At 43.9% G+C, this 26,870-nt stretch overlaps 10 protein-coding genes across 10 annotated transcripts; 6 read left to right on the top strand and 4 right to left on the bottom strand.

Annotated features, from left to right (window-relative positions):
* Nucleotides 1-98: 98 nt before the first annotated feature.
* On the bottom strand, nucleotides 99-1,055 carry I203_104976 (uncharacterized protein; the record flags this gene model as incomplete). The annotated part of the gene is made up of 2 exons (XM_019143443.1): nucleotides 99-797; nucleotides 933-1,055. The coding sequence occupies 2 exons, from the start codon at nucleotides 1,053-1,055 to the stop codon at nucleotides 99-101; spliced, it is 822 nt and encodes a 273-aa protein (XP_019006492.1).
* Nucleotides 1,056-1,540: 485 nt separating this feature from the next.
* Nucleotides 1,541-2,559, bottom strand: I203_104975 (uncharacterized protein; the record flags this gene model as incomplete). Its single annotated transcript, XM_019143444.1, has 5 exons — nucleotides 1,541-2,079; nucleotides 2,150-2,164; nucleotides 2,238-2,351; nucleotides 2,419-2,443; nucleotides 2,515-2,559. The coding sequence occupies 5 exons, from the start codon at nucleotides 2,557-2,559 to the stop codon at nucleotides 1,541-1,543; spliced, it is 738 nt and encodes a 245-aa protein (XP_019006493.1).
* A 506-nt stretch (nucleotides 2,560-3,065) lies between these two features.
* On the top strand, nucleotides 3,066-5,602 carry I203_104974 (arginine-tRNA ligase; the record flags this gene model as incomplete). The annotated part of the gene is made up of 7 exons (XM_019143445.1): nucleotides 3,066-3,359; nucleotides 3,482-3,549; nucleotides 3,670-3,947; nucleotides 4,116-4,316; nucleotides 4,388-4,633; nucleotides 4,698-5,073; nucleotides 5,176-5,602. 7 exons carry the CDS (start codon nucleotides 3,066-3,068, stop codon nucleotides 5,600-5,602), a joined length of 1,890 nt encoding a protein of 629 aa, XP_019006494.1.
* Nucleotides 5,603-7,030: 1,428 nt separating this feature from the next.
* On the top strand, nucleotides 7,031-9,954 carry I203_104973 (uncharacterized protein; the record flags this gene model as incomplete). The annotated part of the gene is made up of 15 exons (XM_065517662.1): nucleotides 7,031-7,116; nucleotides 7,217-7,313; nucleotides 7,397-7,425; nucleotides 7,526-7,668; nucleotides 7,750-7,811; nucleotides 7,887-8,002; nucleotides 8,078-8,161; nucleotides 8,224-8,281; nucleotides 8,342-8,386; nucleotides 8,474-8,898; nucleotides 8,967-9,026; nucleotides 9,093-9,198; nucleotides 9,283-9,663; nucleotides 9,739-9,807; nucleotides 9,880-9,954. 15 exons carry the CDS (start codon nucleotides 7,031-7,033, stop codon nucleotides 9,952-9,954), a joined length of 1,836 nt encoding a protein of 611 aa, XP_065374480.1.
* Nucleotides 9,955-10,393: 439 nt separating this feature from the next.
* On the bottom strand, nucleotides 10,394-11,508 carry I203_104972 (uncharacterized protein; the record flags this gene model as incomplete). The annotated part of the gene is made up of 3 exons (XM_019143447.1): nucleotides 10,394-11,022; nucleotides 11,162-11,312; nucleotides 11,401-11,508. The coding sequence occupies 3 exons, from the start codon at nucleotides 11,506-11,508 to the stop codon at nucleotides 10,394-10,396; spliced, it is 888 nt and encodes a 295-aa protein (XP_019006496.1).
* A 657-nt stretch (nucleotides 11,509-12,165) lies between these two features.
* I203_104971 (uncharacterized protein) lies at nucleotides 12,166-15,232 on the bottom strand (the record flags this gene model as incomplete). The annotated part of the gene is made up of 6 exons (XM_019143448.1): nucleotides 12,166-12,575; nucleotides 12,639-12,940; nucleotides 13,002-14,109; nucleotides 14,182-14,597; nucleotides 14,660-14,935; nucleotides 15,003-15,232. The coding sequence occupies 6 exons, from the start codon at nucleotides 15,230-15,232 to the stop codon at nucleotides 12,166-12,168; spliced, it is 2,742 nt and encodes a 913-aa protein (XP_019006497.1).
* Nucleotides 15,233-15,574: 342 nt separating this feature from the next.
* Nucleotides 15,575-18,927, top strand: I203_104970 (uncharacterized protein; the record flags this gene model as incomplete). Its single annotated transcript, XM_065517661.1, has 13 exons — nucleotides 15,575-15,894; nucleotides 15,970-16,424; nucleotides 16,500-16,733; nucleotides 16,820-17,223; nucleotides 17,293-17,316; nucleotides 17,374-17,433; nucleotides 17,495-17,546; nucleotides 17,614-17,704; nucleotides 17,756-17,786; nucleotides 17,855-17,918; nucleotides 17,985-18,054; nucleotides 18,136-18,597; nucleotides 18,684-18,927. 13 exons carry the CDS (start codon nucleotides 15,575-15,577, stop codon nucleotides 18,925-18,927), a joined length of 2,511 nt encoding a protein of 836 aa, XP_065374479.1.
* Nucleotides 18,928-20,155: 1,228 nt separating this feature from the next.
* On the top strand, nucleotides 20,156-21,207 carry I203_104969 (uncharacterized protein; the record flags this gene model as incomplete). Its single annotated transcript, XM_019143450.2, has 6 exons — nucleotides 20,156-20,299; nucleotides 20,397-20,531; nucleotides 20,635-20,772; nucleotides 20,852-20,947; nucleotides 21,031-21,049; nucleotides 21,125-21,207. The coding sequence occupies 6 exons, from the start codon at nucleotides 20,156-20,158 to the stop codon at nucleotides 21,205-21,207; spliced, it is 615 nt and encodes a 204-aa protein (XP_019006499.2).
* A 1,256-nt stretch (nucleotides 21,208-22,463) lies between these two features.
* Nucleotides 22,464-23,544, top strand: I203_104968 (uncharacterized protein; the record flags this gene model as incomplete). The annotated part of the gene is made up of 6 exons (XM_065517660.1): nucleotides 22,464-22,616; nucleotides 22,771-22,902; nucleotides 23,006-23,143; nucleotides 23,209-23,304; nucleotides 23,374-23,392; nucleotides 23,474-23,544. The coding sequence occupies 6 exons, from the start codon at nucleotides 22,464-22,466 to the stop codon at nucleotides 23,542-23,544; spliced, it is 609 nt and encodes a 202-aa protein (XP_065374478.1).
* A 373-nt stretch (nucleotides 23,545-23,917) lies between these two features.
* Nucleotides 23,918-26,790, top strand: I203_104967 (uncharacterized protein; the record flags this gene model as incomplete). The annotated part of the gene is made up of 12 exons (XM_019143452.1): nucleotides 23,918-24,056; nucleotides 24,131-24,413; nucleotides 24,467-24,562; nucleotides 24,635-25,558; nucleotides 25,633-25,703; nucleotides 25,822-25,860; nucleotides 25,937-25,997; nucleotides 26,075-26,117; nucleotides 26,185-26,252; nucleotides 26,343-26,362; nucleotides 26,427-26,519; nucleotides 26,633-26,790. 12 exons carry the CDS (start codon nucleotides 23,918-23,920, stop codon nucleotides 26,788-26,790), a joined length of 1,995 nt encoding a protein of 664 aa, XP_019006501.1.
* Between the last annotated feature and the right edge of the window lie 80 nt (nucleotides 26,791-26,870).

The following is a 26,870-nucleotide window of genomic DNA, read 5'->3' as shown; positions in this document are numbered from 1 at the left end:
ATGAATATCACGAAAAGAATAGCAAAGCTAAATCAAGTCAAGAAATCGACAAATCCTACTTTCCGACTTCGTCGGATGGTCCGAGTTAACATAATCATCTATCTAGTCTTGCTACGCAGATAGTTCATGAACCTTCCCAAGTGTCTAAGCTTACTTCTTTGGGTTGTGATCCGAGAAGAATTATCGCTTTGACTTCCGTCATCACCGATAATTTGATTCTCATCAGTATGAGATATTCTTGATTCCTCTAGAGCTTGACTTAAAGGGATTTCTTCATCCTCTTCCAAACCAGTACTCTCCTGAGACTTTGGCTCTGGATCATCCCTTACATTGATGGGCTCGATGGGTGTAGCGATACTTTCCACAATCGAGGTAACCTGTCCTTCAAATCTCTTTGCAGAAATTTCATCTGCGTTTGTAAAATCGATATCTTCGTCAAGCAGTAAGTAATGTGATTTCTTCCCAATCCCACCGTTTTCTGCCGAGTTGTTTGAGGGAATAAGGATGGTAAATCCCGGTCTTACAACCGCAAGTGTATCTATGCTTTTATCTGTGGCCGAATCAAGAGTCATTTGATGAAATCGGGGATAAGGAGTATCCCTCGGTAAGGGATCATTCCTTTCTCTCTCCATCATTTGAGATACCCTCTCGATCTCTTGTTGAGTAGGTAAATACGGTCGAATAGACTCATTATCTGGATTAATCATTTGCCATCGACTTTCCACACCGCCACTGGATCTATTGGTTGTGCGAGGAACATGAAGCATACATCCTCGACCTGGCTCTTTAAGTAAGATCTAATCTGCCCGGTATAATTGGTATGTCGTTGATGGATGAAGGTTGTCGCCCAAAGAGGAGAATGGATGATCATCCCTTGTACTTCCATTAGAATGGTACGCGGAATATCGTATAGCGTCGGGCTCGATACTGACTGTCAGAGGATATTGTTGTTTGGTTGAAGACACGGGAGAGAGAGTGACGATGACATTCCTTTGAAGACAACTTATCCATTCAGCACAGATCTCGGGGAAGCTAGAAGTCGAAGCGGAAGTCATGGTGTGGGATAAATCGGATGAAAACGAAATGAAGGAGAACTACCGAATTGAAGTAGAAGATATAAACTGAATGATTTATATGTTCATCTACAGGACCGCTCGTGCCCAGAGATTACACCATTATGTTATATGTTCTCCATTCGACGTCATGATGGCTAAAATGCCATCCCTTCATCGATCCCTTCATCGCACAACAATCCTTTCAGGTCGGAAGTCTTCTGGCATCCTTTGTGACTCAGCGTAATCACGACGAGTTGGATACGTACAAAAAACACTTCTAACGATCCTTCTCACTACCTCATGACCTCAGTCTGTAGGTTTGATTGACACCTGCACGTCATTGCCTGGCGTGCTCAGCTAATGTACTCGATGCAAATTATTGGATCAACATCATAACATCGTACATGTTTACCACATGTAATCTGATCGTTCTCCTGACTAAGTGCTAATCTTTGATGCAATCGAGCTCTCTCATCTTACGCAGTTCATGCCCTACCTCTTCGTCTAGGTTTCAATCTTTCTCCCGCTAATCCCAATCCAACACCTTCAACACCTTTCTTCCCCTGTATCTGCTGTTGCTGCTGCAGCTGTTGTTGATTTTCCGATTCAGCTATACGTCGCTTAGTATCTTCCATCGCCAATCTCCTTAGATCTTCCGCACTGGAATGTTGAGCCGGATCAACCGTCTTACTAGGTTCCGCTACCTTGTCATTGGTCGGCGTAGGAATAGGATATGACGAAGATGGTACTGTTTCCGAATTGAGGGAGTTCACATGTTGAGGTTGAGGAGGGGGTTGACCAATCTGTTTGAGTCTTGCTGCTCTTTCTGAAGGGGTTGACGGACCTGCAATTTGTGACGGAGCCTGTGGAACCGATCCATCAGGTAATAAATACCCTTGACGTATACGCTCTTCCCTCTCCCTAGCTTCTATTGCTGCTATCTTAGGTTGCAAGCCTTGTTGTCGGCTGTAATCGTATTCTAATTCTTGAAGTGTAGGTGGTTCTACTCGGGTATGAGATAGCCCTAAAAGATCGGAACATCAGTACTGGACTGATCAGGATCGGTGATGGTTATGTGATTCGATGGTACTTACACGCTCTCCATTGTACTGTACCATAAACAATCAAAATGAGCTTGTAAAGCGCTTCCTTTGGAAAAGATGAAAAGAAAAAATAGCTCACCAGGCGGCCTCAGCTCTGCTCGCGAGTATTCTGCCAAATCTCTATTCTTCTTATACTGCACGAATCGCTTCATACGTCCACCAGCAGGATTGGGAATTTCGAAGTATTTGTTCCCTATGTAGTCATATGTCATCTATATGGTCATTGCCATTCGATGCAACAAAGGCCACCGCCAACTAACCTTGAAGATCATATCCAACAAGACCCTAGATCGCAATCGAAGCAAATTGGTGAGTCTACCGAGCTAAGTAAGTGGTGGAGGAATATTTCGATTTACCTTTGGTCTGAAGAACTTCCTGACTGCTCCGAATAGTCCGCTCATGGTTGGCTATATTGACTCTGCCTCTTGCTAGGTGTGGGTGGATGCGGTGGTAACAAAGTATCAAAATATCGATCTGCGTATGTTGTCATATGTCGAGTAAGTGAGTCAGGGGTACTTGACTAGTTAGTTTCCCACGGTGTCATGCAAATGCCACTTCGAATCTAACTCGGTGCTCCTATTTTTCTCTTTCTCAACTTTTTTTTTCAGAGTTGAACATATTTTAACATTCCTCACCATTGTATGTCTGGCCTTTCCTTTCATCTTATCAACCATATCACTCGCTAGTCAATATTCTAGTCGAAAGGCAGCTCATCAAGACGCGGTCATCCATCTATACAAGAACCGCTCGTCTCATTTTTCCTTCTTCCTCTACACCAGTACGGATCTTATCTAATCCTTTTGGATACCAACGTACATCTCAAATTCACACTACTACAAGACCTTTTGTCCTTCCATATCAATCACACTTACAGAACAGCAGCAGGAGAAATATAGCGACCAGCAAGATGGCTACACTCGCCCCACCTCAAGCTATCCCCGAGAAGTTCCAGCTCCCCACTCCTCCCGAGGTAGCCACATCAACCCCTATACTGAACTATGCTCCTACTCGATCACCTATCGATATTTTCAAGATGGCTGTGGCCATTCTCGTCTCAGAGGCTTTTGAAGAGAAATTAGAAAAGATTTACCCTGCTGTGGAGATGGGTAAGAAAGGATGTGATTTCTCGGTGGCTATTGTAAGGTTTAAGAAAGGGAAACCGGCAGATTTGGAAGTTTGGGCAAAGAAGGTCATTGATAATGTGAGTTTCAGTCTATTTGCTATATCCCATTTTGAAGATTTATATCATGTGGATTTTCAACGAATATGGATATCATCTTATCTTGCTTGATGTGCTGATAGATGAATGGGATCTATGTACAGTTCAAACCATCTGCCTGCCTCAGTGCCGTCAGTACACCTGATAACAAGTTCTTGTTGTTCCAAATGAAGTGAGTGGGAAATTCAATGTGTTTTATCAATATCACGCCTGATTCATAATGTCGGTTCATGACTTTGCTTCCATCGTCGAATCAAAGCGCACCAAGCTAATTCTGATTGTGATCCCATAGCAAAGACTCATTCAACTATCATCTCCTCCGACACATCACTCTCACTTCCGAAGCTGCCCTCGCCAACCCCACCGACCCAACTCTATCATACGGTACCACGACAGAAGGTCAGGGTAAACACATGTTGATCGATTTCTCCTCTCCCAACATCGCTAAACCTTTCCACGCCGGTCATCTTAGAAGTACAATTATTGGTACGGTCATTAGTAACTTGTATGAAGCGAATGGATGGAGGGTGACTAGGTTGAATTACTTGGGTGATTGGGGCACTCAATATGGTGAGTTGGCATATAACTCTCTATTCATCACCAGATCGTCACGGTGAGAGCCAAGGTATGCGCGACGCCGGAATACCACAATGTATAGATCGTGTTGCGGTAGTCATGCACTACTTGAACCATTATGAGTTAAGAAACATACTTACACTCTCTTTGACCTACTATTAGGTCTTCTATCAGTTGGTTTTGACAAATTCGGGGACGAACAGGAACTCATCAAAGATCCCATCCATCATCTCTTCCAAGTTTACGTGAAAATCAACAACGCTAAAGCCGAACAGAAAGAAAGATTAGATGCTGGAGAGACGATACCTGAAGAGGATCAAATTCACTTCCAAGCCAAAAAGGTGTTCAAAGATATGGAGGATGGTGAGTCTACAAAAGTACATCCTCATGGCACACAGAATACTCAGCACTGATGAACGCGCTTCATTACATAGGCGAGCCAAAGGCCATCGCTCAATGGGCTCGATTCCGAGATCTCTCGATTGAAAAGCTCAAGGGTACTTACGAGAAACTCAACGTCCACTTTGACGTATACTGGGGTGAATCTCAAGTATCTACTGAATCGATGGACCGAGCTACCAGGATCGTCCAGGAGAAAAACCTTACCTGTGAGGACAGAGGGGCGTTATTGGTTGATTTGACGAAATACAAGATGGACAAAGCTATCATCCGAAAAGCTGGTAGGTTTGGAGGCTAGTTGTATCCAGCTAGATCGAGAACTGAGAGTCAATATGTCATGTTTAGACGGAACAACAATCTACCTTACTCGAGATTTGGGAGGATTGCACGATAAATGGGAGAAATACCATTTCGATAAACACATCTACGTCGTTCAGGCAGCTCAATCATTACATTTCAATCAATTATTCAAGACCGCTGAATTGATGGGCGAACCCTATGCGGATAAATTACAACACATCAGTTTCGGTTTAGTGAAAGGAATGTCTACCCGAAAAGGAACTGTGGTTTTCCTTGAAGATATCATGGAAGAAGCTACCGAGACGATGCACGAGCAGATGAAGTCGAACGAGGCTAAGTACGCGCAGGTAGAAGATCCTTTGGGAACTAGTGCGATCATCGGTACGACTGCTGTGAAGATCCAGGATATGGCTGGTAAGAGGTGAGTTCTAAACCCTAGTGATCTTCCTCATCGTCTTACATACAGATCGAGTCAGAGAACAGAGATTCCGAGATATTGACCTTATTCTATTCTCGGCATCAGGATCAACGATTACGATTTCGATATCAAACGATGTACATCGTTCGAAGGTGATTTCGGACCATTCATCCAATACTCTCATGTCCGATTATGCTCCGTTCAACGAAAAAATCCCAACGTTCCTGTACCGGTATCAGTTAACGAGATTGATATCTCATTACTCAATGAACCTAAAATCAACGATATCATGTATCACCTCGCGACATACCCTCAAACCGTCAAGAATGCCTATAACTCTTCCGAACCTTCTCAATTGGTCACGTGGTGTTTCAGATTATCACACTTGGTCGGAGGAGCTTGGGAAACTGTCAAAGTTGCCGGAGCAGATGAAGAGACTGCTAAAGCCAGGCTGTTCCTATATATCCAGACTAGGGTAGTGTTGGCTAATGCTATGAGGTTGTTGAGTTTGACACCTATCGAACGAATGTAGTTGATATTGTAGATCGTTTGTGTTTGGATACGATACATAGATTACATATGCATTTTTTCTGCTTTCTTTTTTAATTATCACTTGAAATGCTTCGTTCCCGTCAACTTAGGTTTTGTGTTTTAGCCGTCCCGTGGGGGATGACGAAGTCATTATTGTAGACATTCCGCGAGGCACAATTATCTTTCCCATGTATTATTCTGTTATGTCGACTCTACTCCACTATTCGTTTCCACTAATCCATCTTCTTTTGCGAAAGATCAACATTCCTGAGCAGGCATGTTGATCGCATCATTGTTCAATACTTGATAGGAGGTTTGGCGGGTATACCTCATTATTTCCCTCAAGGTACGTAATTTATCATTCAGAAACCTAGATAAGAATTTTCGATGTTTTCTCAGGTACTGGTACTCATTTACTGGTACTCGTACTGACCGATTATAATCCCTCATGATAGCTACCGAGACATTACTGCGGTGTCAGGTCCGCGTCCGTTGAGCAAAGTGAAAGTGGAGATGATATTGTAATAACTACGAGTAGTAGATGAAGGAAATGCTAAATGACAGCTGATCTATTTTCGGAATCAATCCAACTTGCACTTAGAGAAGCTTCTTTGAAGATCAATACGATGTGAACAGTGGCTTATCTTCCATGTGACTTACGCCGTGTGATCTGGATGAAGCAATGACTGTGGGAGGCGTCTAGAATGCACGATTGAGCTGTAGTGCAAAACATCACATGATCTTTGAACCTTGGGACTGGGATGGAACATTGACGTACTGCAAAGTGGCGGAACGGGACTAACCAAAACAACTCCAACGATAATTAGTGTTCACATCGCATGCAAATGGAATTGAGATCAAGCGAGTAAGATCTGGAGGGGAAGCGACTCTCACCCTCATCATTAATAAAGATGATAAGGAAGATTAGTCAATCGTTTCTCAAAGAGTGGTAGGTTTCGGGTTGACCCTTTGGTGTGAATGACATTGAACCCACACTCGGTTCTCAAGAAGAGAAAGAGCAAAGAAAAACCGACAAGAAGGGTGCAAAAAAGACACGATGCATACGATACACTATCCTTCTCCCCTTACTGATGTTTCAAGGTACTTACACCCTTGGGGATTATGATATGGTTTTGTATCCTTATCATTGGATCCTCTAGATGACTGGGATTATGATTTGCATTGACGCCGGCTGCATCCCGCTCCCGAGGTACCTCACGTTCACTGGACATCTGTGCAGGTGTCTCACTCTAACGGGACGAAGATGAAGAAAGAAACATTGCAGGAATTAGGTCCAATCCTTCTTCTCATGTTGGTAACTACCGCGAATGTATTTTGCAATCTATATAACTTAACGCAAACTGACTCTGCTATTCATTCCTCTCTACAATTCTGCGCATGGACTAAAGGTTTTTGAATTGCACCCAAGATGTCGAGCTTCCTCATTCTTCTGCTAGTATGTCGCTTCCTGACGTCAACTCGTGGATTTATCGTACCCAACCAAAGACATGGCAGGTGAGTACGGTGAATCAGTCGAAATCATGTGCACAGTATTTCTTCCACATCGCAAATGGAGGGGGAGATTGATTTGACAACTTGATATTGTACTGAATAGACAACGCGACATCGATATTGGGAAAAGAGGGAATCAGGCTTACTTCAATCCTGACAGTTACATACTTTCAAGTGATTTCGAAATTACCAATGTGCCCGTATGTTCACACCTCCTTCCCAGATCGTGTGGTACTCATCAGGCTGATTGTGGAATATTCTGTTTGGGGGTGAATCGCTCCAGAGGACGAGGGAATACTGGTTTGATATTGAGTAAGGAATCCTTGACCCATACTCCCCTTCGAAGATTTTCACTCAACTATGGTACTATATGGCAAATCCGGCTGACCTGTGATAACGCATACACTTTCAGCACGACAAATGCCAATCCCGATGGTTACACCCGTCGAATTTACACTGTGAATGGACAATTCCCAGGGCCGTTGATCGAGGTCAATCAAGGTGATACTTTGGTCGTGCATGTTCAAAATAATCTCGGAACACCTCAAGCTATACGTGCGTGATTCACAACCTGGCTGGGGATAAACACTGCACAGTTTTATATTTGACTGAACAATGTGTCGTATCGCCTCTTAGATTGGCACGGATTAACTCAGAATGGGACTAGCTACATGGACGGAGTTCCAGGAATGACTCAAGTGGGTTTCAAGTCTAGTCTGTGTACTGAGTCAATATGAGCCAACCTCTTATGAAACTCTCGTACTGTATTGTAGTGTCCCATCCCACCTGGGGGAAGCTTTACCTACGAGTTTCCAGTCACCAATCAAGGCGGTACATATTGGTGGCACTCGCATTACAGTAATGATCTTCAAGAGGGTATATACGGACCGTAAGTCGCAACAGATAAAAAACGCCTCGGAGAATGTGGAGATGGTAATTGAGTAGAGGCTAACAGCCAATGTAGGTTAATTGTCCATGATACACAAGAGCCACTTAAAAGGGGACAAGATTACGATGAAGATAGGATTGTGCTAGTAGGTGACTGGTGGTGAGTATCCATCGAGGTGTCCGTACCGTAGCGGAGGGAAACTGAGGTGGAGATGTATGCAGGCATGACCGAGCTGAAGTCATTGTAAATGGTTTGATCTCGTCAGCAGGATATAGAGGGGTATGTCATTAATCTTTCTTTCACGTGATGTGAGTTGAGCTGGACCTCGTGATCAAACAGACTGTCGCCTCTCCTGAGCCCGATACAATTTTGATCAACGGAATTGTGAGTTCGTGACAATGCTTTACAAATGATATGTATGGAAGGACGCTTACACTGGCATATCACTCTTTGTTCGATCTCATTGTTTAGGGAGAAGCCAACTGTTCGAGTGTCCTCTATCCCAGTGGTGCATCATGCGATCCGCCAGCCCGACCTGAAATACCCCTCCCAACCGACAAAAGGGTCCGACTCAGATTTATCAATACAGCTTCCCATTCGCATCTCAGAGTATCAATAGATGGCCACGAGCTCGAGGTAGTGGAAGCTGACTCTACGGCGGTGTGGGGACCTACCATCCATGAATTGCCGATTTCGGAGGCACAGAGATACTCTGTGATCATCGACACGAATAAGGGGAAGGCAGGTGACAAATTTTGGTTGAGAGTCAATCAAGCTACTGTCTGTCAGGCTACGGCTTCCCCACAGTGGGCTCTGGGGGTCATCACGTATTCCGATGAGCAAGGTCAAGCGGGAACGGGAGGGAACAACGGAACATGGCCAAATACCAAGTCTTGGTGAGCTGAAGAAATAATCTAAAATACATTTCAGCTGAAATGCATTATCACTCAATCTACCCTTGTAGGCCTGATCTAGGAGGATCCGACCAACCTTGTCGGGATCTTGATGAAGACTATTCTCTATAGTGAGCTTTCGGTGGCCTTCCGAGTGGTTTCAGGGGCTTTGCTGATTGCTGGGAACTGTGTCGTAGCCCTCGAATAGCTAAAGATGCTTATGAAAAGACGATCTTTACACATTCCTTCTCGAGTCAATTCGGTGTATGGACTCTATTCAACGGGCAACAGCTCACTGGATTCGTGAGTGCTTGCCAGACTAGTCGGCACCATCAAGCCGAAACACATTTAGCGCTCATTGTTTGTACTTGCTTCCATACCTCGCAGGCGGTCAACAACGTCTCCTCGCAGAATATCATTAATGACCCAATTCTAGAGATTGTAGAGCGAGAAGGTACTTTCGATCGACCTTACGTCTCCACCGTGATGGTCTGGGAGGACGGGTATATGGATACCGTGATCAACAACTTAGATCCCATAGATCACCCATTTCATATACACGGTAACGATTTCCAGGTTGTCAAACGGGGTGCTGGGAATGTCACCGCAGAACAGGTCAAAGGGATGAATATCAGAGTGTCCAATCCCCTCAGAAGGGATACACTTTGGATCCCTGGATTGTCTTACGCTGTATTGAGGATTAGAACGGATAATCCGGGGGTATGGACGCTGCATTGCCATATTGGATGGCATCTCGCCCAAGGTAAAGTGAGTGAAATACCTTGTGAATGGTGTAAATTCAACAAGGAATATACTAAATAGCCCATATTTGGGCTGTAAAAGCTTGGCGCTCTCATAGTGAGACCTCAAGATATACAGAACAATGCTGCTCGTCCAAGTAGCTGGAGTAATGTGAGTACTTCTGTGTAGGCCGTTCTTCAAAAGCACTTGACTGATCTCATCTGGTACTCCGCATTTGTGTAGCTCTGTGCTGGCCAAGACAGGAACGCTATTGGACCTAACAAACGAACGGTCGTTTCCCCACTTTTTCCCTTTTGAAGTTTCGAATCGCTCAACCATATCAAGCATCAGATGCTCCGTCGAACGGGATATGTTGACTAAGAGCAAATGCGAATGGACTATTTATGACTTTTTTTTGAGACATGACACATGACTTCAATATTCTGGTATACTATCTGACTGGACTATTATGCCCTTTGGACGATATTGGTGCTTTCAATTCGCCTTGAATAGTATGGACATGTTTGCGAAATGCCTTTTAATGTAATTCATGAATGACCTAAATTACCTATCGCAGATCATGATCACGATGTTGATGGGGATCCCCTTGGTCAATCATATATGGTGGCTTTCCAAACACTGCATATGTCCACCAGCCACCCTTCACTCATCGACAAGATATATGACTGACTACGAATACTTTCAATATCCTTCTTCGATTTACCTAAGTAGCTATTGATTACTGCCTGAGAAGGATTTATACAAAGTATTTACCAGTTCCGATATCTTCCAACAAACCTTTACCTTTAGGTTCCCACCCCGTCTTCTCCCTCGTAATCTTGCTCGAGGCATTACAATCAAAGTTCAAGAGGAATGCCATCCATTTGAAATGTTTTTTTATCTCATCCTCGTCTTCCAATTCTTTTGTCTCGAAACCTAATTGATCTCCAATCTTCTTGGTAATCGTGCTGAAGGGTATTCCCGACTCAGCCACACCATGTAAGATGGTTCCACCAGGTAGATCCTTCTCGATCGCCAATCTGTATAATACAGCAGCATCATCAACGTGAACAGCTGACCATCTAATCTTAGAATCTTTGACATAGGCCGAATAACCTGAGTCCCGAGCACATTGGACCAAGTGAGCGATGAAACCGTGATCGCCCTCTCCATGAGTGGTAGGGGAGAGTCTCACGACAATCGGTCGAACACCTTTGGAAGTGAAGGAAAATGCTATGTCCTCAGCGGCTTTTCGAGGTCCGCCAAAGGCACTTGACTCGTTCTCCGTTTGAGGCTCGGCCAAACCTAGTGCTCCACCTGTACCGACAAAGGGCTTGTTGGTTCCTTCCAGGGCGGAGGCCATAGCTCGAATGGCAGCGAAATCGACTATGATGTCCAATGGGTATATCAGCTACGAGTACGATACAGAGTATGAGAAGGAGAGTTTGTATATGTCTGTATAGGTCGTGATCTTGAGGCATATACTGCGTGTGATTCTAAGAAAAGGAGGAAACCCCCTACTCACCTTGAGCGGGTTTACCACCATAATCCGAGAAATCATGAATATATGCCAGATGAATGACGGCATCGGCTTCTTTAGCTGAAGAGTGGAGGATATCCACATCTTCCAATCCTGCTCTGATCACTTTCACACCTTGTTTCTCGAGTGCAGCGGCCTACACGTAATGACAGACAAGGTCAGTACCGATTTGATATCTACTTAAGACAGGGAAGTATGATCGGTGAAGCAGACAAATTACTTACAGAATCATCAGATCTAGCTATAGCTGTTATTGTATGTCCATGTTTTTGTAATTCGGGTACGACGTGACTACCTACCCATCCTGACGCACCGGTGATGAATACTTTCATAGTGAGTGATGATCTCGATATTAGTCTAGAACAAAGGTTGAATCCTTTCGAGAGGAAGGGAGGTGAGGTGTGAGTTGATGCTGTTATGGGATCTACATCTCGTTCGTAAACAGAGCTTTATATATATATACCCATCAAGGGGAATGACATCGGGCCCGAATCGAGAGTTTTGAGTGACATCCTGTATGCAGCTGACTCAGGATGATGATCTATGCTCTTTCGACCAGAAGACAAATGATCGATCAATCACCCCAACATGGAGATACGATTTCAAGCCACAGACGCAGAATGGTAGTACTGGACCATCTCCGCGAAAGTCGCTGGGTGTCCAAATCAAATGTCCGATCGCCGAGGTTATCTTGAAGTCACGAGTGAGTGTTCCTAAAAATAGAAATTAGGTTTTAGCCGGCGGTCATAAGCTTGTTATCGGACCGAACCCCTCGTTCGTCTCGTCAATCATGCATGTATTCGATTATTGTACGTTGTCTCAGGGATATCAGATATGAGAGATGAACGAGAACGAGGGGATCGGTCAACCTGACCATATTCACAGATCTCCAGACCCGGGGCCGGGATTGCAAGATTCTTCTCTTGTGGAAGGTTAGAGGGTTCGTACAGGACTTGCAATTGCATGATGATGCATCGACGTCATTCTGTCTAACTACCATCCCGTTCTTCAGACAATCTGATCATCTCCAATACCTTATTCAACTCATCTTCTTCCTGTTTCTTGAATGCTTCAACTTGTCTTATAGCTTCTCTAGTTTCTTCGTCCATCTCATCTTGCTCTCCAAACGCAGTGGAAGTCCCACTTGATCCTTGAGCAGTATCCAGCTCGTTCTCTTCCCACTGATCATCGTCGCCACGTGGCTCTTTACTTGCACTACCCCGTTCTTCCATCGAGAGCATCAAAGCATATTGTAAAGCATCATCACCGTCTAATCCCATATCTTCCATAGCTTGTACTTCCCTTGCCTCATGTCTCGAGGTTATACGGCTGGTTTTGGTTGACGGAGATTCAAGGTCGGAATGATCGTCTACAGCAGCTCGATGTATAGCTTTCATATCTATCATGACCCAATGGATTAGCCTGTCATGCACCTAAAACAGTATAGAGATAGCTGTCTCACCCAATCCCCTTGAACTTCCTTTACCATCACCTCTCGATCCACTCGTCCTCCGCCATCCACTTTCTTTACCTCCTTGTCTCCCTTTACCTGAACCTGCTCGCCAGGCAAACACCTTCCTACCTATACTAGCGACCACAAGGTCATTCTCCAATATCACCTTGTTTACCGTATACCATCTAGCATCAGGTTCTTCCGAGGCTGCTACAAGTGACTCTCCAGGAGTAAGTCGAGATGCATGGAATGTTCGCAACAGATGAGGCGGATATGGCAATGGATCAAATACCTTGATATAGCCATCGAAACTGATCAACATGTGATGTCAGCTGGAAAAGCCATCGAAAGGGAAAAGGAATTTTGAGTTACCTTCCCACAGCAATCAATCCGCAAGAATAATCCAGGGCTGTGATTTTTCCATTCATGGCTTCCCAAGATTTAATAGGAGTCTGATTACGTCTTGTTTCTTGAACCACATCCCACGACCAGATATGTACATATCCCGTCTCATCACCTGCCATGATAAACCTTCCATATCCACTATCAGTATGTACGGTATTTGGGCTCGAAATCGGGACTGGATCGACTTCTTCGACTGCTGGCGAAGCTGTTTCGGGAGTCTCGCCAGGGGTAACTATCTTCGCTGACATGCTATTTCCACTCGATGGAGCTGAGATCGGTTTAGTGGGTTGAAAGGAGGTATGAATAGCTGTTATCGACGATCCGGTCGGAGTTCCAAATTCCCTGGTCTCCACATCACCAGCAGAGGTGATGTCGTAACGAGTAATGATCGGAGATCTTCGATGATGTATTAGAACCTGAGCGACAACGTCCTCGTTGGCATTCCTCTTCGCATCCAAGCTCAAAATCTTCACTCCTCCTTCTATTTCTTCTGCACCGACGTCCACTCGCACTTCCTGTGGTTGTTTTGAAGCTGAGAACCAGACTCGTAGGTCTCCGTCCGTTGTCACTCCACAGACAACATCACATTTCGTATCATACCTCGCCAGGATGATCGGATCGGGTCTACCATTCTGGCGTCTTTTCGAAGCTTCCGACCTATTCTCAAAAGGTTGATCTGAAACATCCGAGGTGAACAAGCATTGTATGGATGCAGGAATAGCTTCGTTAGGTGTCCGTTTACCTGATCTTGATCCAGTACCTGGATGGAATTGCCATAATTTGACTCTACCATCTTCACCTCCAGTGACCCATCTCAACGATTCGGGAGCAAGGGACCGGTGTTCGGGAGCCCAAATGTCAATTATCTCCCCATGGTGCGAGTCGGGGAATTCCGAATACACGTTGATAGAGGATGCACGTCCACCGTGAGTTGCGTGGTGTCGTGACTGGACGGTTGTATGGACACATGAGCCGGTACGTAGACCCCAAAGGATGAAGCTTTGGCTGCGGGTTGGTAGAACCAAAGAGGAAGGTTCGGCCGTGGGATCAAGATGAGGTCGAAGGTGGAAATTTGCTATATTCACATTCATCGAGAAAATCAGCTGATGATTTACGCAATATACATACAGAATACATTTTCACTAACCATCTCTGCCTGGACCCCAGAATCCTTTCGAGACTTTACCACTAATTGGGTCACTTCTTACTACTCCACCATTCACTAACGAAGCGCTAAGCACATGAGGGGGTGGTCTGGTAGTAGCAGCCAGAATAGCTTCGTATTTCTGACGATGGGTCAATTTTGCCGGAGTAGGTGAATTGACTTCACCGCCGGGAGTCGAAGGAAGCGTCGAGCTTGATGGTTCGGTATTTGCGGATTGAGGTGTCGTCGCTAAGAGAATTGGAGACGCTTTACCTTTAGTGGGCGTTTGATGGTTTTTGCCCACAACTAAAGATTTCGATGGAGCAGGTATGAAAGGGGGGTAAGATAGTGATAAAGAATGTACAAGTCCCGTAGGCGGTGTGTGGATTACCATACTTGCTTTGGATTCCGTCCATCGACTGAAAACAGATGAGCCCGGGTCATTAGTGAGAGCTACTGTACCTTATGTTGGATAGCTCACTTAATCATAGCTTCTCTGTTCAATGCTTCCCTCTTCCAGCCTCTTCCACCGGTATTCAGACATCCTTGAACCAATATCTTGACATCTTCCTTTGCTCTGATATCTCTAGCCGCTCCGTCGTACAGAAACCTGTTCACATAACTTTGTCTCCAAATTGATTCATCTTCCAATTCCTCATATAGATCTTTACACGTTTGAGCCAGTCTCGTCAGATCTCGAGGCGGTATACGAGATAGCAAGGTGTGTATCAGGTCTTCAGGTAGATTAAGTAAAGGACTAAGACCCAATGAATATTTTCTCGTCAGTCAAATTCAATATAGAAGCACGTCTCTCGGAGACATACCATTCTCCTTCATCTGTCAAAGTCAGATCTCTAGCTCTTTTACCTTTCCATTTTGAGACTATTTTCTTAGGCTTGGAGTGGGGGATTTTACGAGGCAGTACCCTTAATGGTGTGGTGGGTAGTAAGTCGAGCTCATCGTGGATGTGGATACCCTCTGGATTGACTTGATCGACTGGTTCGATATTTGCTGACGATGTGAGTTGTAAATCGATTGGAGGAGATGAGGGCATAAAGTTGCTTGGAATGAGAAGGGTGGATAAAATATGGGGAGACTCGTGTGTTGAGTCTTTCGTAGGCTATTTTGGGAGCTTGGAGGATGTTGATGATGTTGATGATATGGATGGGAGATGGATAGAGGTATACGGGAGACCTACAAGCTGAGATTGCTCTAGACGTAGTTGTGAGATTAATGCTGGTTGCCGCTGTTGGTCTGAGTTACGTAAACAGACACGACGATCACTGATCGGATCTCGGCTCAATTGTGTTGTTGACCGTTTATGACCTCCTCTCAGTTGTATATCGTTCACATATACTTATGCCTGGACCTATCTAGTCTATAGCAAACGATCACGATGAGTGACCAGCAAACTAACACAGACACTCATGAGGACAAAGACACCTCACAAATCATTATACCCGAGCAAGAACAGGAGACTTGTCCTCTATGCAAGATCACCGGTCCACCTTCACAACCTGGGTCAGAACCATCGGAGGTAGAATTGATTTGGATGGCATGTACGAAATGCGATACGTGGTATCATTCAGCCTGCCTCTTCTTAGGAGATGAGAAGGTCAGATCGACGGTTCCAGACGAAATCCTCAAGGAGGTAGAGGGAAAAAGGAAAGAGGAAGGTGGGGCATGGTTCAATTGGCCTCAATGGATCGACCGATGGTGGGTCCTAGACTTCATCCCAATTGTATAATACAGATCGTATCGATACCTCATGACTTGTTTTCAATATCACAGGTACTGCTACACATGTATCGCTCGAGCCTCGTCGCCTTCCAATCCACGACCACCTCGTCATCCTCTCAAAGCAACGCTGAAAAAGGGCGTACCACCTTTTGAGACTTCCAAACCCAAGCGATCGGCAAGTTCATTATCCCTCGTTCAGAACGGCCAACAACCCAAGAGAGCTCGTACGAGTATAAATGGTCAAAAGAGGGGATCGACAAATGAACAACCAGATCAAAAGCGAGAGCATCATCATCACCATGCTGGTGTTATAGAAGATGGGGCAAGTCGAGCGACACCATCTAGCACGGTAGAAGGAGGCGAAGGGTCAACGAACGAAGGTAGACCGAAGAGGAACGTGAAACAGTTGGATTATCATAATTTGAATAACTCAATTGCTACACCAACGAATCAATGGTTAGACCTGATATCCGATCCGGGCAAATACGGTAGAGTAATTTTAGATGGTAAGTCCAAATTATTCTCTATCCATCATCGAATTCAATGCCAATTTGACTTGATTTGACTTATTGTATGTTTAGCCGAATATAAAAGTGTACCTGGAAGTCTTCTTTCTCGGTCATGGCTTGATTCCCCATCTGACACCAAGCAGGAATACCCGCCTACAATGTTTTACGGTCCAGAGAGAGAACCGATAATTGTCAGACCTGAGAACGGTGGATTTACAAGTATGGGTGGACAGATACCGGGAAAGGATTTGACGGTACAGGATGTAGCTAAATTGGTTGGACCAAAGAGGATGGTGGATGTGATTGGTGAGTTGAGTCGAGAAAAATTGTTCTCATTGTCAATGTTAGTCGTCCCAGATTATAAGCTCATTTTGGACTCACTACGTAATCAGATGTATCTTCCCAGCAATCTTCTCAGTGGACATTACAAAAATGGGCAGATTACCTTCATCCCCCTTCTTCCTCCTCTTCGTCGTCGTCTAGTACGACGCGAAAGAAAGTATATAATATCATATCGTTAGAAATATCCGACACGGAATTAGCGAAAAAGGTCAAACCACCTAGTATAGTGAGAGAGATAGATTGGGTGGATAATTATTGGAACTTCTCGATTGGCGGGAAAGGTAAAGAAAAGGAAAGGGAGAAATCTATGTCGACGCCTATACCGGATGAAGGCATCTCAATAAATGGTGGAGATATCAAAGAGAATGTTAACGGTGTTGGAGCAAACGAGGAGTTGGAAGGTCTGAAAGGGAAGACTAAAGCACCTTATCCGAAGGTACAACTATATTGCTTAGTGAGCTTTTTTTACTACTGTTATACTGAATGGTACAGAGTAAGTAAGCTCACGTTTGGCGATGAATAGATGGGGATGAAAGGTGCTTGGACGGTAAGTAGCCTCCATATAGTCGTCACTTCCGCTCAATCTGCTGATTTTATCGTATAGGATTGGCATGTGGATTTTGCAGCTAGCTCAGTCTACTACACGATACATACTGGATCGAAGGTAAGCCAAGTGAAATGCGCCGCCGGAGCAGTTCAGCTTAAATGCCATATGCCATTTCTAGGTCTTCTATTTCATCCGACCAACGACAGAGAATCTCAAGGCGTACGCCAGCTGTAAGTGGTGGACCATCGTCAGCCGGAGGGGGTGTAGCACAAGAGCTGATAGATAAGTCCCGTTAAGGGTCAGGATCATTTGAAAGACAACAGGATACGTGGTTACCTGATATGTGCGATGAGGTGAGGAAGGTAGTTTTGCACGCGGGTGATACGATGTGAGTGCTACCTGCTGTCGGTGTGAGGAAAACAGCTGATGACGATTACAGGATAATACCCGCGGGATACATACATGCTGTGGTGAGTCGAGCGTTGCATCAATTATGTGGGTCGCTCGTACTGAAAATCGTGACTTGTTACTTGAACAGTACACTCCGATGGATTCTATAGTATTCGGAGGGAATTTCATACATTCATACGATATCGACACTGGTGAGTATTTCCGCCCTCAAATCCACCGCGTTAACAGAGATGGTCTGACCCCGTCATCTCTCAAAGAATTGAGATTGAGACAGATTGAGATCGATACGAAGGTGCCTCAAAGGTTCAGATTCCCAATGTTCGAAAGGTGAGTTGTTCTCTTCCCATCTTATTCATGAGAAGTTGACGGCTCATCTAATGTCATAACTTTCTCAATGATCTGTTATAGATTATGCTGGTTCGTAGCCGAACGGTATAACAGTCAATTACGACAACTACGGGCTTATCGACCTCGATCTACCACACCCAACTCCACCAATCCCCTGCATGCCCGTGTCCTCTCGCAATTAATCCATCTATGTGATTTTCTCCTGAACCAAATTTCGATCCTGCACAATCCAGATAAAGAAGAACGTTCGAAGAAATTGGTTTGGGATAGGATACCTCATGAATTGATCAAGGATCCAGAAGCCTTGGCGAGAGAATTGAAATGGCGGGTATTGAGAGAGTTGGGAATGGACGATCCGTTGAAAGGATATCTACCGAATGGCAAGAAGGTCGAAAATGGTCATGCGGATAAGGGATACGATGATGAAAATGCGAATGAGAAAGAGCTGAAGAGGAAGAAATCGAAGTTGAGCAGGGTGTTTAATAAGAAAGGAGCGAGTAGGACATGGTTATTCGATCCACCGTGAGTTGTTCACTTCACGATCATCAGATTGCTTCTTCGTGGCGTAGGAATCAGTGTTGATGGATTGATCTTGTTTGATAATGCAGTAAATGGGAAGAATCAATTACGACTCCTCAGATAGAAAGTTCACTTATCACAGTTGCTCGACCGGATGGCCACGGAGAAGAAGAAGCTGAAGAGAGTTTATCGACCATCAAACAATTCCGAAAGAGATCAAGAGAAATTGAAGGTGGTGGATTGGTATTGGAGGAACAGGAGGTTGTATTCATAGAAAAGAAGACAGTGTGGGGTTTGGAAGGACAAGGACAGGCCAAGATGGAAGTTGATTAAAAAGGAGTGGGTGTGCAGAATGCGAAGTGATTGTTGTATATTGGCAATAGTTCAGACGTGTTCATACCTGAGGTAGTAAGGTTGATAAGAGCATGTACTGTACAGTACTGTACTAAAGTGTCACGCTCTTCCTCTCGTCCGAACCAAGAGATACTGAATGATCCGAAATCCGAAATTTGAACTCAGCCTGTCCGCTCTCACCGATCCTGTACTGTGATGTCTCCCATTGATTGGTGCCTGTGCGAGCGAACAGAGTGAGACTGATCTTCTTTAGCTTTAAGCTCGTTGAGAGAAAGGCTGATGGGCTGATGTAATCACTTTTCTGAGACAGAGAGAGGTATATGAACGATCAACGCAGCACACGTGTCCAACAGAGTACGACCGTCGGATGGAAAGCTCGAGTGCACGGTGGCGTTGATACCTCGTGTCTGAGTAATCTTGATGTAGGTCACATCGTGTACAGCCTCCCTGAACATGATCTTTTAGCAATGTTGGTCGAAGCAAAGATGGACCAGGAGTATACAACGTTGTTTTACACTTGCAACCTCATTCCTCAATCATTTTTACATGTCACTCATCACTCGTCTCTCACCATCCATCGTTCATCACACTCGATATCGACATCGACCATGTGACTCAGTATACGTACACTCTTTCGCAGTTGAGACGATCGATGTCCGTTCATGTGATGGAATCGAATCAGTCCGTGCGCATGTCTAAAGTGGATCAGCGTGTGCATGACTCGCCCACTCGCCATCAACACTGACACTAACACCAAGACTAGTCTTAACCATACCATTGATGTATTTTGTATTTTGATGCACAGCTTTTCCTTTGAGAGAAGGCGTTGATACAAGTCACCCTGTCTTTGATGCTGACACTGTCTCTCTCTCTGTCTCTCATCAAAAGAACGACAATGAGAACCGACTTAAAGATAGTGAGAATCACTATATATATATACCCTACCATCAACATGCTGATCGATCGTTTCTCTTCTTCTCTCTCTCATCATCAATCAAGATAGTGCGGTACTAAAAATCCTATAATACATCAAATCCTTGATACCTATAATTTATCATATAATATATACTGAATACTCACTCCCACATCTTTCGTTGATCCATCATCTTCCTCAAAATACTCGATCGATTTCCCTCATTTCGTAGATAGGTTACCAACGCCGACGCTTCTCCCTCTACCATCCCTCGATCAACCATTCAATCGCAAGATGATATCTCACCTTTCCTTCTTCCTCCTCATGGTCATCCAGCTCGTTCAACTGGTCAAATGTGATAATCTGTTCATCGGATGTGGATTCGAAGTGGTAAATTATGAAATGATATTTACAACTCCCTATAAGAGTGTATGTTATGTGAGTGATCCTTTACAATTTTCCTACTCCACAATCAATCAATCACCCATGGTTTGCTTACCTTTTCGATATGTGGTGCTGATTATCACGTTTTTAGAACATGTGTAAATCCAAATCTTACACCTATTACACTCACAAGGAACAAATGGGTCAATGTGTATGTTACCTCTATCCACCTCCCGCAGCGGAATATATGCCTGGTACTCCCGATAACTGCAATGGTCAATTACAAGTGAGTCATCCCTTCCCTTCCCTCCCTTTCCCATTCAATCTCATCATATAACTTCGATCTGACCCGTTGGGCTGACGATAAATTCTTATCTTGCTTACATTAGTATAATTTGATCAAGTCTAATTGGAATTTTCAAAAATGTTATAAATCTCCTCAAAGCAATATGACTGAGATTCCTTCCGATTCATTCAAAGCTTGTATGGATGGGTGTGCACCTCAACAGATAGCTATTGCTAGACCGGTACGTCCATCACTTTCCTTATCTTGGATACTGATCCCGAAATCCCTATCGCTTGTTTGTCTGACCTTAATTTGATCAGACTGGTATTTTTCCTGGCCAGACAAATTGCGTGTGCTGTGGGGAGCATGATCTGGATGGGATGGAAGAGACAGAATGCGATTTGGAAAAGTATTATGTGAGTTCGAACTTCCCTTAGAAACCTATTTGTCTATCTGTTAGTGTGTCGATCTGAAACTAGATTCTGTATCTGTTCTTTAGGTATTCTCCCACACTCCTAGTGCGTTAAATTTGGATACTGGCTACAGTATAACTTGATGTGTCCAGCTGACTTCCTCTGCTTATAAATTTGTAGCTCCGGTCCCTACCGCGAAACGTGCTTTAAGAGCATTAGCAATCGCTCAAAGACAAGCTTTCAACCCCCCTGGTCCATACTAATCGACCAAGCACCGCACACGGCATAACACAGCACAAACGGTACATGAAAAGGACATTTGATTTGTGGTTAAAACAAAGTTCCTTCATCTCCTTTTCTTCGTCTTTTCCTTCACTCTTCTTTCGGTATTGACGATTTACAATTTGTTTCCTTAATGATTTTGGTTCTTCCCACACACAAATATATTCCTATAATAACTTACGAGTAGAGCCCTATATTTAATGCAATCTCAGTGGTAGTCAGTGATCAATAGCTGGATAATAGTCAATATCGGACGAATCAGACAATACATGCATTTTTGAACATGATCAATTTGTCAATGCGTCGATCTGCACACCTCATCCAAACGACACGTCCATCTTGGGTCGTGATGGTGGAAAGCAATGGTATGATCGATGATACCTGCCGTATTCGAGGGTTGGTGATTAGTCACATATCCATGCATACACATTGATCTGCAATACTTCTTTTGATAAGTTGATGACGTGGTACGGCGTCTTCGATGCTGGTGGGTCATGGTGAGGTCGACTACAACACGTCTTCTAATGCAAGTAACATCGCCTTGAGACCATCGACTCGCAGTATTAGTGTATTCCCACTGCCATATGCCGATATGACCACTGATCACTTTATCGGATGTAGCTCGCATCGAAGACACCGTGATAGCGAAACACGACTTTCGTCGCTCTTAAAGAGCGATGTAGCAGAATAGTGAAGCAATCATGAGTAGATCGCCCTTGAGGTGGTATCGTAATCAAAACAGATCATCTCATCATCTACTTACCAACTCATAGGTCGATACAGTATCGTGCTTCTGATTCTGTTCGGTGTCCCGCGCCCGAATGGATAGGCTGAAATATCACAGCTTTTGAAGAAGCATCAATACCCTCATCAGTAACGGTATAATTATCGGGAATCATACTTGATATACCGCAGAAGAAGCAAGAACCTCATGACTTCCAGTACCCTTTTGACGTTTTTGATGATAGGATATGTCATGGGTAAGAATGATCTTTGGGGGATGCTGCGGGATTACATGAACATGAACATCAGCATCAGCATCAGCATCGTCGTTACTTCTCCACGACGTCTGCTATACTTTGATGTCCTGGAAAAAGGGTATATAAAGGGTCGGGTGGACTCACCTTCATGCCCACTTTCCAATACCACTTCTTCACAAACCAATCACACTTTACCGTATCTTCCTCAGATTATCCAGAACTAACTCACGTCACAACTTATCCCCCATCCTCTCGTAATGGTCCTCCTTCACTCAGTGATCGTATCATACCTTATCGCCATATTGTCAATTATCAACTTCATCTCCGCTGATAATCTCTTCATTGGATGTGGAGATGAGTTGAACGAAGTTGAATTGACTTTCCAAGTCCATCGACCAGATTTCTGTTATGTGAGTATTCAGTTCCCATACACAGTCTTCCATTGTACGTCCGTACCCTGGCCGTTGTTTCTCCTCAGAGGTATACCCAGTACCATATCAGTTTCGCTAACATGATTTCGGTTTTATTCGTTCTTCTCGTTGTATTGCAATGTACGACTTACAGAACATCTGTAAACAACGTTCATACACTTACTACACCCATAAACCCAATATGGATTGTGTATGTTACAAGTATCCTCCACCTGCTGCCGAGTATATGCCTGGTGGACCGGGTAAATGTAATGGTCAGATGCAGGTGAGTAAATGTAGTGCCGACTTGTTCATACTGTCTTCACTGTATCTGTGTCTATCAAGATTGAAGGACAGAGAGATAATACCAGATTTTGATTCACTCACAGTATAACCTTATCAAATCTAATTGGAATTTCCTTCGATGTTATTCTTCGCCTCCTCAAGGTTCGACTCAAACTCCAACGGACTCATTCAAAGCATGTTTGGATAGATGTAAACCTAATGAAATTGCAATTGCTAGACCCGTCAGTTCCCCCCATTTCCTCAAGCCAACGCCAAAGTCCAGAAGTTGATGCGTTGTTCTTCTTAGACCGAGATCTACCCTGGTCAGACCAGTTGTGTTTGCACTTCGGCATCCAAGTTGGCAGGGTTGACAGAAGTGCAATGCGATTATAATAAGTATTATGTGAGTGATAGTTTCATCTTCCGAAAGAATGACAGTGAATAATTGATCCGGATGTATACGATATTATAGGCGTACAAACATACTCCCAGTGAGAAGCTCTCATGATCTTTCAATGGAATATAGAAGTTCATGCCTGCTGACACTGTTCTTTATCTTGCACCTATCGCAGATGCGAGACGAGATTCGAGAGCTGTTGCAATTGCCGAGAGACGAGCTGATCAAGATGACGATGCTGCTTGAATGACTTTCAGAAGTGTGAGGATCCGAAGGATTAATCTGTCTGAGGTTCCTCTTCTGCTTGCATCCCGTATCCTGGGATATCTGATGTACCCATTATAATCGTTGGTATTGTTGATAGCTTGTCGAAGAGATGCAATGCAAAAAAATGGACGATCTTGATTTTGACTTGTTTGTTTTGTCCGTTTCGTTTCCGACGGAATCAATTCCCATTCAAAGATGGGACCATCCACGCGACTGGTTTTCTCTCGAGGTTGAAAGATAAACAAAATACTGTACAAAAGTGTGACATCTGATCAAAACATCGACCATCTAGATCATCAATGTTGGTGTCTTGTTTTTCATACTATTTCAATTGCTTAACATCACAGCCCTAATGTCACGTACTTCGAACAGATCTCGACTCAGGATCATTTCCGATTCAGAATCGGACGATGAGGTAAAGCTTGTAGAAATAAAGCAAACGTCGTTGAAGACGAAAAAGGATCAGAGCGTATCTCCTTCCTGCTCACCCGGTATGTGTTAACCTGTCTACGGAGTTGTACGTGGCATAAAATTTTAAGAAGCATGACTGACATTTTTTCTATAGGCCCTTCCATACCCCAGATGACATTTGGTAAAATCCCATTAACACCTAGGAAGGAAACCAACTTCGCCCCTTCTCCATTGAAAAGAGTGGAATTCTCCTCTCTTAAAGTCAAAACTCCGGGAAAGAAGTTGAAAGGGTTGAGGTTTATTGATACGCCTGCTAAAATCTACGAAGAGGAGAATGTTGCCGCCGAGATTGTGGATGATGGGGTAGACGACGCTCAGATAGGTCATGAAGAGCAAGAGGAACAGGAGCAGGTCGACTTGATGGAATCATTGGATCTGTAAGTTGACTGTCTGTAGTACTTGAGACAGAATTCTGACATATGTTTTGTAGAGGCAATCTGAGATTGGATGATGACATTGCTTCAGGTACCAAGGAAGTGATTTGTGTAGACGTAGAGGAGGAAGATGTCGATGGAACATCACAATTGTAAGATATCCACCAATCACCCATTCAAACATCGTATATCTGAAAGACTAACGGCATCATTGCTCATTGTAGCTCTCCTGGACCTTCATCACCCTCAACCAAACCCCTCAATAATGATCCAACTTCTCCCTCCCCTGCAGAGGCCCTCAGTCGTTCCCCTAATCCCCGATCAACCACTCCTATAATCGTCGAATCCGATTCTGACGAATCAGTAATATGGAACCCCACTCCAAGACGTACACCAGGTAAACGCAGAGTGGTAGTGTCCGAGTCCGAGTCTGACTCTGAAGCTGAACCATCCACTTACCAACGTGTCCTTCCCAATTTTCCCTCTACTGCTCCCAGTCCTTCGTCAGTGCGCAAGACAAGAGGTAAACCTGCCGCATTGAGGTTCATAGAGGAACAAGCGTACGACAAGAACGACTCTGAGGAAGAGGTATACGAAGAGGAGGAAGATACTATGGGATCGTTGAGGGATTTTATTGTGGATGATGATTATGATTCTGAGGAGGAGGAGACTTCAGCCAGTGACCAAGACGAAGATGATGACAATGAGGAGGTATATCAGAGTGAAGAAGCGATAAGAAGTGGGTCAGAGGAAGACAGCGATAGTGATGGATTTGAGATTCTCTCTCCACCACCGCCTGAAACCAATAAGACGCCTAATGATAAGAGTGATACACCTTTATGGATACCAGATATAAGTCAATTGGTAATTGCTTCTTCCGATTCCGACTCCGATTCTGATCACCGTGATTCAGATGATGGTAGGAAGAGTAATAAGAAGAAAAATATCATTTCTAATAAAGGTAAATCGGATAAATCATTGTTTTCAAACAAAGCTTGGATAGAAGAACGGACACGAATAGCCAATTCGATATTTAAAGAGTTAGATGAGAAGGTCTTCGAAAATAGATTGGGTATGAAAGGTGTTGGGGCCAGGGTAGAATGGAATAATAGGCTGTTAACTACTGCTGGAGTGGCGAGGATCAAACGGTAAGTTCAATTTCAAGATCAGCTATCCAATCAAGATCCAAGGCGATAGGTTTGCTGATATGATGGATTTGTAGAATTACGAAGAATGGGGAAAGTAAGAAGGATCATTGGATTGAATTGAGTGAGAAAGTATTGACTGGTGAAAGTGAGTTTTGATCAATATCGAATAAATCACTTCACATCCACCTCTTATCGCAATACTCCGGGAAATGAGTGATGGATTGAATATTGATAATGATCTTTGTTCTGGTGCGGCTTCGCAGAACAAATACTCAACACTGTAGCTCACGAGATGTGTCACTGTGAGTCAGCTTCCCGCCTCGCAATCTTCGGTCAAAGATAATCATGAGCTGATATTCTTTATGGAATCCGGCGTAGTGGCTACATGGGTGATCAGTAACGAATTTAAGAATCCTCACGGGAGGAAATTCAAATCATGGTAAGTCTAAGTTTACCTCCCCCGGATTTTCTGAAAGGATCCCAGGATCCCCCCATACTTATATCACGTACAATTAGGGGAAGGAAAGTCATGCTTGCAAGGAAAGATATTCAAGTTACGGTGAGTTGATACATCACGTAGTACGGTCAAGAGAGAATTTGCTGATTCAGATTTTACTATTTCATAGACCACCCACGCTTATCAGATAGAATATAAATATCAATGGAAATGTTCCAGTGATCGATGTGGAAGAATGTAAGTGATCTCCTTCTTATGTTCCAACTTTGGGCGTGGTCAACGTTTGATTCCTGCTGACCTATATTCCTTGGGCAATCCTTGTTGCAGATACAAACGACATTCCAAATGTGAGTTGAGTTTCACATCGTAGTTGCTCGTTGAAATATTGATAAAAATCTCTTTATGATATAGCTATCGATACGACTAAACATACTTGCGGAATATGTAAAGGTACACTCGTACCTCTCTTTGAAACAAAACAAAAAACTGCATCTGCATTCCAAGGTGAGTCACTCCTTTCTCACCTTGAGGGAAAAGTGAAAGAATTTTTTGCTTTTACTACCTTCGTTGATCCATTGACTTTTCAGTAAGCACAGGCTAACGTCCAGGTGTTGTAGTGTACTTGAAAGCCAACATGAAATACGCCAAATCATCTATGCCCGGTTCATCCCATGGTGAAGTTATGCGAGCATTGTCGAAAAGATGGAACGAGCATGGAGAGAATGGGGATCATGAGGTATTTTGGAAGAGTGCTGCGATAGCAGCTAGATCTTAGAATTTGATATCGTGGATCCTCCGAATTGCAAAGTGTTTCATATGTTGTAAGATGTGAGTTCAAGGGAAAAAGCTGTACAT

This window comes from Kwoniella mangroviensis (assembly GCF_000507465.2).
Source record: "Kwoniella mangroviensis CBS 8507 chromosome 1 map unlocalized Ctg01, whole genome shotgun sequence".
NCBI lineage: Eukaryota > Fungi > Basidiomycota > Tremellomycetes > Tremellales > Cryptococcaceae > Kwoniella > Kwoniella mangrovensis.
Note: the sequence above shows the minus strand (reverse complement) of the source record. Positions and strands in the feature narration are given on the sequence as shown.